Genomic DNA, 13,278 nt, shown 5'->3' on the forward strand with positions numbered 1-13,278 from the left:
CATGTGCCTGAGAGCATTGTCCAAATGCTCCTTGAGCTCTGGCAGCCTTGGGGCCGTGACCACTGCCATGGGGAGCCTGTTCAGTGCCTGATTACCCTCTGGGGGAAGAACTTTTTCCTAATATAGGAGGTCATAGCTGATATTTGAGGTCACAGTTGATCTCAAGGCTCCTGACTCGGTGGCTGTGTCATATCTATAACCTCCTTTTTAGTCCGTACCCTTCGGAGTCTGCAGGAGATGCCCTTTTATAATTGGGAAATAACAAATTACTCAGGCGAACTGTCGGGCTGTGCCTCTGCAAGTTGTTTTTTTCCCTTTTCCAGCTGCATGCACAACGTGCCTTTTTGTGACAGTGTGTACAATAGCTGGGAATCCAGGGATGCTTGGCCGGGCGGCGCTGCGGGGCCGGGACAGCGGCGGGTTCCGTGGGAGCGGCCGCCACCTGGCGGGGCCCGCCCGCGCTGCACCCGCCGGCCGGGAACGCGGGATCTGGGAATCACGGAGTCCTTGGGGCTGCGAAACCTCCGAGATCAGCGAGTTCAACCTGCGACCGATCCCCACCTTGTCCCCCAGCCCAGAGCGCCGAGTGCCACGTTCCTTGAACACCTCCGGGGATGGGGACTCCACTGCCTCCCTGGGCAGCCCCTTCCAATGTCTGACAGCCCTTTCCAGGAAGAACTTCTTCCTGATGTACAACCTGAACCTCCCCTGGTGCAGCTTGAGGCCATTTCCCCTTGTCCTGTCCCCTGTTCCCTTGGAGCAGAGCTCGACCCCACCTGGCTCCCTCCTCCTGTCAGGGAGTTGTAGAAAGCGAGAAGGTGTCCCCTGAGCCTCCTTTTTTACAGGCTGAGCCCCCCCAGCTCCCTCAGCTCATAGGACTGATTCTCCAGACTCTTCCCCAGCTCTCCTGCCCTTCCTGGACACACACAGGGACCCTCGGCCTCCTCAAAGGCTGGGCAGGACCTCAGTTGGCCTCGTGGTCTCTTTGGATCCATTCCCAAGGGTGACCCATTGTCAGCACCATTCACATTGCTGGTGCTGTTAAAACAATTAGAAAAAAAAGTTTTCATAGAATTTATTGTTTCTAATTCACAATGCTGCCTCTCCTCTGGGCAGCCAAGGGTGCTGAAACTCTGGGAAATAATCCAGAGCAGTATTTAGGTGTCAAAGAAAACATAAGTGGGACTTGATGTAAATTCTTTGCTGTGAGGGTGGTGAGGCCCTGGCACAGGTTATCCAGAGAAGCTGTGGCTGCCCCATCCCTGGAAGTGTCCAAGGCCAGGTTGGATGGGGTTTGGAGCAATCTGGTCTAGTGGGAGGTGTCCCTGCCCAGGGCAGGGAATTGGAACGAAAGGATGTTTAAATCTCTTCCAACCCAAACCAATCTGTGATTCTATGACTTGTGCTCTTAAGTGGTTTCAGAAATCCAGTTGTCACTGTCCATATCCAGCAAACCCACTGCTGCAGTGGGACACATCTCTGCCGACCACCTGCACTGGCTGGGCGGACCACGCTGGGCATCCTCTCCGTATCATGCAGCTGCTGCTGCCTGAAGGACAACACGACAACAGGTATTTAATGTTTCATTACTGTTCAGCAAGTGGCTGGAGCAGGTGGACTGTCTGGAGTGCAGTTCATTCTGTCAGGGCAGGATCTGCAGCAGCACCCGCACCAAGGAGGTGCCGCTGGTTCCTCCGCTGTACAGACAAACAATGCGTCAACCAGCCTTCAGACCGGAGTCCGCCTATCACTGGCAGGAATAGATCAATATCTTGCATGAAATATATCAATACATGGCTTCGGGCAGCAGCACCGTGTGCTAAACCCTAGTACTGGCCAGAGGAAGAGGGACATCCACCTCTGCCAGCCCCGGCTCCCCTCACCGACCCCCGGCCCCCTCAGCCCCCGGCTCCCCTCACCGATCCCCCGGCTCCCCTCACCCCCGGCTCCCCTCACCCCCGGCTCCCCTCACTCCTCGACTCCCCTCAGCCCCCGGCTCCCCTCATCGATCCCCCGGCTCCCCTCACCGACCCCCGGCTCCCTCACCGACCCCCGGCTCCCCTCACCGACCCCCGGCTCCCCTCACCGACCCCCGGCTCCCCTCACTCCTCGACTCCCCTCACTCCTCGACTCCCTCACCCCCGGCTCCCCTCACCCCCGGCTCCCCTCACCCCCGGCTCCTCACCCCTGGCTCCCCTCACCCCCCGGCTCCCCTCAGCCGCGGCCGCCCCCCGGCCCCACCGCAGATGGAGCGCGGCCGCCGCAGCCGCCCGCCCGTGTCCCTCGTGTATGTGAACAGCTTCGGCTCGCACCGCTGCGGCTCCGTGATCCGCCTGGGCCGGAGGTCCCGGCAGAGCTCCGGGCAGAGTCCCCCTGGCCCGGCCGGGAGCCCCAGGGCCGCCCCGGAGTCGCAGGACGAGCCCAGCCCCGGCCCGGGGAGCTGCCGTGTGGGGAGACCCGGCAGCCGCCCCCCCGGTAGGTGTCAGAGATCCCGGGCACGGCTCAGCACAGGGCTGTGCCCCCCGCCTGTCCCTTTCCAGGGGTGGCCTTTGGGTATTGTCCCACCGGGACCTCCCTCGCTATCTGAGGGGTGGAGATGGCTCACAAGAATTGTCTTAATTGTCTGTATCAGCAATAATGTGACAGCAGGACCTGGGCAGTGATTGTCCCTCTGTGCTGGGCACTGCTGAGGCACCTCAAGTGCTGTGTCCAGTTCTTCCCCAGGGAAGGGCAACAGAGCTGGGGAAGGGTCTGGAGAGTCAGTCCTGTGAGGAGCAGCTGAAGGAGCTGGGAGTGCTCAGCCTGGAGAAAAGGAGGCTCAGGGGAGCCAGGCAGGGGTCGGGCTCTGCTCCCAGAGAACAAGGGACAGGACAAGAGGAAACAGCCTCAAGCTGTGCCAGGGGAGGTTCAGGTTGGACATCAGGAGGAATTTCTTCCTGGAAGGGGCTGCCCAGGGAGGTGGTGGAGTCCCCATCCCTGGAGGTGTTCAAGGAATGAGTGGATGTGGCACTTGGTGCTCTGGGCTGAGTGACAAAGTGGTGTTTGATCAAAAGGTTGAACTCGATGATATTGGAGGTGTTTTCCAACCTCAGTCATTTTGTGATTCTGTGGTTTAATGTGCCCAGCACAGTTGGACTGGGTGTTAAACTTACATTGGTGAAAAATTCAAAAGAATGTACAATCACAGAATGGTTTGAGTTGAAAGGGACCATAAAAATCATCTCATTCCAACCATCCGCCATGGACAGGGACACTTTCACTAGACCAGGTTGCTCAGAGCTGCATCCAGCCTGGCCTTGAACACTTCCAGTGATCAACCACTTCCTTAGGAATATATCATAAGTACTCAAAAAATGCTTTCTAATTTCTCTTTCTAGGTGACCAAGAGGCTAAGGCTAAAGCTCACCCCTTTGACTTTCCCATCCCTTCAAAAAATGTTGATAAAGTCATAAAACGGAAGAAGAAAAAGGTATAAAATGGGGGAGCTGAATTAGCTGCCATGGAATTTGAGAAAACTGCTTCCTGCTTGTTCTGTGTGTGAGAGAGCATGAGGGAGATTAAAAGATGGAATTGGTAGCCTGTTACTGAAATCCTTACTTACAGAAAAGAAAAAATGGTATTATTTTCCCTCTCTGGAGGCTTTAAAATCCTGGCTCTTATTCAACAAAGCACTTAAGTGTGTGCTTACCTTGAAAAATGAGAGTACGCTATTGACTTAAAGCCTGTACTGAAATGCTTTGCTGGATTTGGGCCAGGGCACTGCACACCTTGTGGGTGAAACCCAGCAGGAGAAAGCTCTGCAGCTCCTCTTCCTCTCATGTTTTAAACAAAGAAATCCCACAGGTTACAAATAAGCAAAGGCAGGAATCAGAGGTATTAACACCGTCCCTGTAGCAAGGCAAAATTGCTTTCTGCTTCAAAGATGTATTTCTGTTCCTGTTCATTAGTTTTACAAATGCTTGAAATTTTAAAAGAGACATTTATTTAACGGTAACTTGTTATGAGATTTTGTAATGTGTGAAGTACAAGTAATCAGCCTGACTGGAATAGAGTAATGTCATAGATACTTGATTTGAAAACAGCAAAATGCTACTGACTGCAGAGGAACAGCTAATAACATCCTAGAACATCACTCTGCTGGTGCATCAAATAGTCTTCAAGAAGAATGAGGAATGTGTGTTATGTTTTAGCTATAAATGTCCATGAGAAAGGAACTGTCTTTAAACTAGATTCACAAATGGGGTCCAGCAAAAGTCCAAACTTCAGTGTGTCAACAGCCATTTCTGTTTGTTAGGCCACCTCTGTCTGGGTGCCTTTATCAACAGTTCCAATTTAATCTTTTCAATGCCCAAGTCTGAAATATGCCGACTACAGACATAGCTTTATGCCTTTAAAATAAAGGTTATCAACATCTATAAAACAGATTAATATGGATTTGATATGAAATAAGCAACACCACTCTGAAACCCGAGCATGGGGCCTGATTTATGGTGCTGTTGAGGGATCACATGGGAAAGTTTTTGCTCCTGGAAAAATAAACAATCTTATTTTTCCCCATTATGGATAACTTTGAAGAGAGCTTAATGGCTCTACACACATTTTCATAAGCTTTTCTTATCTAGAAGGGCACTTCACAAGTCCTGAATAAACACAGAGTTCTAGGCAAGAAAGGAGGAGGAGATCTCATGTGGAAATTCGTGGAGGAATTTATGGCTTTGACTTAGAGGCAACTCTTCCAGTATCCCACATATATATCCCTTCTTCACTTCTCCTTCCCACTCCTCAACAAAAAAAACCCAGCTAGGCTTCATAGTCATTGTGTAGCATTTAAAGCTCTGCCCTATAGATGTTTTAATGCAAACTTTTTATATGCTTCACATTTCATCTTTCAGTCCAAAGTCTGGCATAAGGTCTGGAAAGTCATTTCAAAAATGCTTGAAGAAAATGAAAGGTTCAGAAGTCGACTGTTGGCCTGCAGTCAGCTGGATGGAGAAGGTAGGAAATGAACTGATAATGTTTTATTTTACTAGAAAAAATATTAATACAACTGGTTTGACTCAAGATCCCAAAGTTTAAGGTCCATTCAGCTGTTTGTTTTGGGTAGTAGGTTTTACAACTCACAAATGGAATTCATTGCATACTTTAGACACTTCCAGCCTTATTTGAAAAGCCCCTTATGTTTCATTGAGGATCTTATATGTATTAATTTGGAGGAAGGATGGTGGAAGTGTTTGCTGCAATCTGACATTAAAGACATGAACATAAAACATCTGCAAATTGTACTCAACATGTGAAATGTGTGACTGAACTTACTCACAGATCGGTCCAAGGCACTACTTGTATGAATAATAATTTATTTTTCCACATAGAAAAATAGAGGCTGGTTTCATACCGACAATAAATAAATGAGATGCTCCCCAAAGGCTGCTGTAACACAATTTAACATAACCATCGAGCATGTTCTCACACTGTGCTCTGAATTCAGCTGTTTCATTACTGGAAAATGACTCGGGAATTGAAACTGGTGCTGTGCATTCAGCCAACTTCAATTAGAGACATTGTAGTTGCTGCACAATTTAAGATAATACAGTGTATGCTTACAAATGGAATTGGAATTTCTAGCCTCACAGTCTGATGAATTTTTAGGAAAAAGAATATGCTAATCCATGAAGAGTTATCAGGCAAGTTACAAAATGACATGTACACACAACACTTCTGCTTCGCTTGCATTTGTGTTGATGGAAGTTTTCCACATGAAGGCACATATATCCCAAAATGTGGCCCATTCCTGCCAGTATCTTATTTTGTAAAATGTTAGATTAGATTTCCACCTAGGTGACAACAAAATACTCCCTCAAAAATTTTCTTCGTGAGAACAAAAGAAGTGCAATTCTGATTCAGAACAGAAATCTCTACCCCAGTGAATGTCCCCTGAAACCTACAGTGGATGTTACTGGATTAGGAGAAGAAATTCTACAATGTGCTTCAACAATGTATTTTGCACTTATTTTGCAAATATTTTGCATTATGTGGATAAAAATTTCTTTTGTTGGCTATAAAACCAACTCCTGATTAATTCTGGAATTATGACATGATGGGTGTTCATTATGTGCTATTCATATTCTTTTTATCAGTTGAGATTCCATTGGCCTCTGCCATATTTCTATGCTAAAAAGTTCCAGTCTACTAAAATCTCTCCTCATATGGACACTGTTCCACATGCTCTCTCCTACGGCTTAGATCACTGCACAAGTGTTTGTGCACAGCTATGAATGTATATGTTGGACAAAAACAAATATGTAAGATACACACATCTATGGATATGTAGGATAGTGAATTAAAAAAAAATCTTCCTGGATTTTTTTTGTTTGCTATCAAGAAAAAGGAGAACAAGGGACAAGGAAAAAGGAGGAGAAATCTTCGACAGGTTATTGCCTCAAACATTTCAAATTATTGAAAAAAAAACCAAACCCAAACCCCAAAATTCTGCTTATAGATGATATCCTTACTATAATGGTTTCTCTGTTTGTTATGGATGCACAATGTGCTGCTTAAGCTTGTACTTATGGACAGAGCCTGTTTCCTTTTCAGACAATCATTTCTTTTTTGAGGGAGAGCATTTTCTTTATACATAATTCCCAGTGACTTAAAAAACCCCACCAACCAACCACCCACCCAGCCAAACCCTCTCCCCTCTCCACTTACTCTGTCCTTAATTGTAATTGTAATTGTACCTCATTTTTCTGGAGCTTCAGCTGAGAATCTGTTATTAAGCCCTATTTAGGTGAAAAGCATCAAGTCTAATAACTTCTTTCTAATTAGCAGATTTTGCACAACATCAAATCTAGGAGATAATTCTCCTATTGATCTGAAATTTTCATTAATCAAGAAGCAAATGGAATCATATGAGCAGACATTTAGATATGGATCAACAAATTTGAATAAACTGGGTTCACTTTTATCTTTTTTTTTTTCCTGGATTAACAACGCTAGAAAATTAATGTTGCATTTTATTGTATCTATAAATGGGTTTTCTTGAGGACAAAAAAAAAAAGTCTACTTGAATTCTAATGCTCCCTATTTACTCCTTGGAATGTTGCAATTAAGATTAGATTCAATGTGACTGAAAATGATGATTTGCTTCCACATAATGTTCTCCCACAGGCTCTGGTATGAACCAAACTTCACAGAATGGGGCATACCTGGACAGGGTATGTATACAGTCCATTAACTGCCAAGCAAGCTTAAATACTGAAAGAAACAAATTAATATTAAAAAAGATGCACTGATCTTGTTTAATGTTATAATAATAAGTGACAGTTGGAAAATTAAATATTATTGACATTGAACTCAAATTTTTTTCAAGATTTCAATGGTGTTTGGGGACTAGAACAGCTCCATCCTCACAGAAAGGACTGTGTGCTTTGCCAAGGCTGGGAGGTGGATTTTGTCTTATTATTGTGCTAAATCTTTAAGTAAAATCTGAGGAATCTGAATATTCTTTATTTGACTCACTTTAAATAGAGAGGTTTTTTCTATTAAAGGGAATGCACCACTTCTCTTTTGTCACTTTTTTCTCCAGGAGGAGTCCATATTTGGCTGGGTGTAGCAAGAAAATAAAGGAAGATTCAGTGCAAAAGGAAATATAAAAGTAATGAAAGCTCTTATTTTGATCTAGTTCTTCCTGAAGTCAGCAGTGAGACTGCAAGTGACTTCAGTGAACACAGGTTCTCTGTTGTTTGGTTGGTGTTTGTGCTTCTGCTGTTTAAGAGGTTTGTTTTTACAGTGGCTTAAACAGCTCTGTTGCAAGATATTTATTTCAAGCCATTAAGTCTAGTGTTTCACTGAGCTATTAGTTTTCGAAAGCTTTTTAATGAGCATAATATTGTGACAGTTTTCTTGCAAAAGAAAAGATACACATTTAGTGTTGTCTCTGTATTTATATCTTTTATTTTTGTAGCTTGTCAGAATAATAAACAAACACAAATTCGGTAAGGCAGAACTCCACACATGATAGAAACCCTACTTTTTTTCTTACTGATTTGAATAAATTTGACTTTCTTATATTGAAATATTACACAATAACCCTCTCTGTTCATTCATCCATTTATACATGAATCTCAGCAAGTATTTTGAATATGAAACCAGGTGAATGTTTTCTGTTACGGATTCAGTGTTACTGTTCACTGGGAGGCACACAATGGTATCATCATAATCAGAAGGTGTTGTTTATCTATCTGTCTTCAATAACACTGTACAATGTTCTTGTGTTAGGAAATTTAGTACTTGAACTCTTGATTGACTGTTAAAGCCTTTAAAACAAGCAAATAGTGTAAATGGAACGTGAAAACTGCATAAAAATTGTTATGTATATGGATTTCATCTCTTGAGCTAAAATGTTCACCTGTCACAATTAGACATCCTTAGCTTCAATAAAAGAATTGTTTTCTCATGGCATAATATCTTGGTGTTTGCAGATATAAAGACTGGAATGTCAGAGTGTTGAGCTTTAATAACATGCTGGTGATTGTGTCATTAAGCAGCAGTGCATTTGGAAGGGTTTCTTCTCTGTTTTTTAATAGTAAAACTGAAGGTGTATAACTGAAGGTGTATAACTGCAATGTACCTTTTTGAGGACAGCTCTGGCATCAAGGTTCTTTTCTGATTTGTGGTTGGGTAATATTCTGATTTTACTTAAAATAGTTGACATTTCAGCTTGGAAAAGGAAATGAGAAGGCAAAGTATTCAATCAAGACGTGATCATTTTTCTGGCAGAGCAAAAATGTCATAGTTCTTTGGTATTTTGAAAATACATGTTTGGAGTCACACATGGGGTTTTGGTGTTTGGGTTTTTTTTATTATTATTGGTTTTTTTTTTATTATTTTTATTTTTTTTTTTTTTGACCAAATGAGATGGTTTCCCTGTACCCACAGTTCTATCAATGAAATATTTGTGTGGGGAGTTTTTAGTTTATAATCCTGGTTTGTAAATTGTAGAGTTGTTGCTCTAACGTTTCTTTTCTTGTAAACCACAGCTGCAGATGGTACTTTTACTGGCACAGACTTAAGGGGCCTTGGAAACAGAGCTTTACTTCCAGATGCATAATTGCTACTTTAACAGGATAGATGAGGTGCATTAACCTGAATCTCTGAATGAAGTTTAGCCAACACATTAAGATTCTTTGGATAAATCCAGACCTCTGTCTGTGGGACTATGCTAAATCATTTTAAAAGGAAGAAATTATAAAAGATGAATATAGCCCTAGATCATCCCTATCCATTTACCTCTTGCAGTCCCAAAAGGTCTGTACAGTGATGATGATATAATTAATTGGTTTGGATCTACTAATTGAAAAAAACTTTCAGCTGGCAGTACTTTGAAAGGGCTCTTACATTTCACATCTCTTTGGGCCACAACAGCTGTTTGCAGTGGGGCAAAATGCTGATTCAGGTTCCATTTCTAACTTGGGTGATGAAGTGCAGCTTTCTACTGTAGTGGCCAGATTGCAAAGGTACAGTTGGGAACAAGGGCAGTCAGAGAAGTTAAACTGCTGAGAAAAGGCTCTGGAGAAGAACCCAGCTCAAGCTTTACAAACCAGACAGCCATCCCCATCCATCCTGTGCATTCCTTTTTTAATTCATGTGACCATTGAGTGTAAACTGCAAAAGAAAAGTAATTGTAATGTTCCATTAAAATCTCGTATATGGTCTAAGTAAGTAACGTGTTCAACAAGAAAAAAAGAAATGGTTGGTTTATACACCAAAAACTTTATTTAAGCCCTCTTTGTTAGAAGGAGTCAGAAATAAATAAGGGGAACCTCAGGGCACTGGATCATATAGTAGAGATTCAGAAAACAACTGTTTCTCCTCTGAAGTCCTTAATCATCACTGCAGAACCAAAAGCAAGTGTCACATCATACTGTCCTGCTGTGGTTCCTGGGCAGCAGTTGTTGTTCCTTCACATTCTTCAAAACACAGATCAGTCACCTGAAGTTTTTAATAACAAATCTCACTTGGAGTGTGAACTGAAGCAGATGTGCAAATACAGAGGTCACACTTTGTCTTTGCCTTGCTTTCACTGCATAATTTACCTTTCTACAAGGAACACAAACTCTAGCTTGTTCTAAAAGTTTGAAATTTTTTCATCTCAACTCTGTGAACAGTTGCCAAGAGATCTGAGGAGGTTTCTTGTGGTACAGGGAGGGGAGTAACCAGGGCATGCAGAGAGCTGAAGGCATCGCTGCTGAACTCTTGTTATCCATAAACAGTGGTGTCAGTCACTCGTCTCAAGGTCTAAGGTCTAAAAGTTGCTCTGGGTAAGTGCTTTTTCATTCGTGTTTCATAAATACAAATAACTCTGTATGAAGGTAAGCAATGGAGAATAAGGCCTTTGGGGTTTATATCACTATTCCCTCCTAGATAGGGATTTATTGGTCAAAGTTTAGCTGGAAATAGCACATCTTCTGGGCTTGAAATATTTTGGTTGAAGTTATCCCATCTGGGGAGTTCTTGCCCAACTGAGCTCCTCTGGTTCCTGGAGCACTTGGCAGGTCAGCCCAGGCAACTCAGTCTTGGAGTTCTCTGTCCACTGGCACCAAGGAGTCTCCAGGGCTTTGAGGCTTGAAACTCCAGCTGGTGGTCTTGGGCTTCCCCTTCCAACCTGCTGTAAAGCTAAAAGCAAGAAAGTCCTGGGAGTTTGAACTCCACGCTGATTTCCATGTGTGGAAGTGGTAAGAGGCTTGGCTGAAGCAGGACTGCAGGAGCTCCTGCCCTCCCTGACATGGAGCTGTGACTTTGGGCAGGCTTCCCAGGGTGTCCTCAGCATCCAGGCTGCACGGGAGCCAGAGAGGCTTGGGAGCTCCCACAGCTACTGTGTGGGGCTGGTGTTTGCAGATGCTGCTGCTCTTGCCAGAGGCTATGTCAGTGATCAACCGCAGCCTTGGGAACTTGGGAATTGTGTTTTGGAAGTGTTTGGATGTTTCTGAAGTGACCTTTCTGGGAATTTCCAGTTTGTGGGCATTTTCAAAAGGGTTTGTTTCCTGCTTGATTTGGACCAAAGCCACCAATTCAGATAAAACCTCATTTCCTGCAGACTGGAGGCTTGGCTTGCCGGGCAGTTCTTCTGCTCATGCCCCATCTGCTCTGGAGTTGGGATGAAAAAGATTCCTCTGCCCTAACAGCTGAGGTTCTGCCGTCCCATGACCACTGAGGTCATCATTACTTGGCCATTACAATGTGTTCAATCACCAAGGTTAATAATATTTCCCTGCTGATTCCTTCAGTGAAAAGATTTCAACTCTTAAGCAAAAGTTGAGAACAGGATTTGGAGTTTTCAACATGGTCAGATTTCGGGAAAGTATAAGGTGACCTTTGTCTTCACTGAACATTTACATCCAGTAAATGTCTTTGTCTTTAGGGCCCTCTCTGGTAGTCAATGTTCATGTTTTAACTTCAAAGCTTCTAATACAATTTTGCATGGACTCTGACTGAAGAATAGCCTTCAGCAGGCAGTTGAATTATGGTTTTCTTTTTTTTTTGTGAGGAAGTGGCTGAAAGCAAACTTTGGGCTTATATGACATTTTGTGTATGCAGTAGATCCTTAAAGATAAAGCAAAACAGGATGAAACTTTGATTTGTAGCTCATGTAAATAATTCTCAGTGACATGGGCAGGTTTGTGTATCATGTATATTTTTATTGCATAAGCACTTATGTAACTGTGATGGCAGGAATTTGCATAAAAATCAAAGCAGCCATGCTTGGAGGGGTTTAACATGGGCTTTCCAGCAAACTGAAGTATCAGGAGAGCTTATCACTTAAGTGGAAGTTTACTTTAGGGGGAAAAGAGCAAATTTTATTGAAGTATATTAAAGCCACAGTGGATTTTTAATAAATAATCACAGGAAGTTTATCATTTATTGGTGACAGCATCAGGAGCCTCTGATCTGATGCAGAGAAATCCACGCTTGAAAGTTGCTGCCTAGTGAAAGTTAATGTGTGTAGCTGCAGTTTCATTTTGTTGGAAGCAAAAGTTATGGAGGCCTCTGAGGGAAAAGGGGGGATGCCTTGATGCAGGCAGGCTGAAGGTGCTGGGTACTTTGGCCTCCCATTGACTGTGGCACCCCTTAGACTGGGCTGTGTCGTGTCTCTTGTGCTGAGTGTATGAGCAGATTAATGAGAGGATCTCCTCTTTTTCCACTAATTTGGAACCCACACATGTGTTTCATCTGAGTGTCTCAGCTGAACTGTGGATGTTGTGGGGCTGCTTGTGAACATGTCTGATTTCTGTCATCTCCCAGAGGTCATGACAAGAACTCATTTGTGCTCTGACTGGGTGAGATTTATTGTGCTCCTGCATCCAGGAGGAATGGAGGCAGATTCAAAGAGCTGTGCAGGAAGGTTCAGCAAGGCACTAACAAATTCTCCTTCTCTTCCAGAATCTTTGTAATGTCTTGTATTTTGAAATGAATCATAAATTAACATGGCTTTTTCTTTTTTCCCCCCTGTTCTGCTCTATGATTATTTTCTTGTTCCTAATGAGTGTGTGACAGGAAGTCAGTGGTGCTGATGTAATTCTGTATAATGGATGAGCTCCTCACAGCAAGGACTTTGAGTAGTTAACCCCAGTTTAAAATAGACCTGATCACTTTTTACACCCCTTGATATTCTAAATTCCTTTTCAACTACATAGAAGGTGAAAAATTTTGACTATGATGGTAATTTGTCTGTGGAGTGTTCTGGAAAAGAACATAAATGCCCTCCTCGCTTGGCATTTTTTGTCCTAAACTAAGCCAAAAATGGGGGATGAGCAGTAAGGAGCAGTTTGGAGCACAGCCAGCCAAGGTGGATGATGTTACTCCGATTTCCCTACCTTGACTATTGGGACTTCCTGAGATTTTATTCTCACCTGGTGTCTTCAAGTTTTGTAGATGTTCTTCTTAGTAATTCCTACTTCCTGTTCACACATTTTGCAATTCTTTCTCTGAAAGCCTGATACCAGCTTTTCAATATATCAAAACAGACGAAAATATTGTTTCTTGTAATGATGAACAGGAACATTATAGGGAAAAATGCATGGTGTGCAGGAAATGTATTTTATGAAGTGAGACTGAACATAAGAGTCTCATAGATCAAAGAGCAGGTAAGTAAAATAATATTCATTAACACAGAAGAGAAGTTGATTTATGTGTTCAGGCTTAAAGTAGGGAGAGGCTGAACTCTGCTTTGACTGACATTTTGTTTACAATAGAATTGTAGAATTTACAATACAGTGAAATGTT

At 43.3% G+C, this 13,278-nt stretch overlaps 1 protein-coding gene and 1 long non-coding RNA gene across 2 annotated transcripts in view; one reads left to right on the forward strand and one right to left on the reverse strand.

Annotated features, from left to right (window-relative positions):
• The window catches only part of LOC126638554 (uncharacterized), a 1,011,613-nt gene that overhangs the window by 913,113 nt on the left and 85,222 nt on the right, over positions 1–13,278 (reverse strand). The window lies entirely within an intron of this gene.
• CUNH5orf47 (chromosome unknown C5orf47 homolog) lies at positions 2,247–8,783 on the forward strand. The gene is made up of 5 exons (XM_050312518.1): positions 2,247–2,475; positions 3,378–3,469; positions 4,893–4,995; positions 7,165–7,211; positions 7,583–8,783. Exons 1-5 carry the CDS (start codon positions 2,247–2,249, stop codon positions 7,607–7,609), a joined length of 498 nt encoding a protein of 165 aa, XP_050168475.1. The 3' UTR covers positions 7,610–8,783.

Source organism: Myiozetetes cayanensis, unplaced genomic scaffold (assembly GCF_022539395.1).
Source record: "Myiozetetes cayanensis isolate MyiCay16 unplaced genomic scaffold, myiCay2020 scf17, whole genome shotgun sequence".
Taxonomy (NCBI): Eukaryota; Metazoa; Chordata; class Aves; order Passeriformes; family Tyrannidae; genus Myiozetetes; species Myiozetetes cayanensis.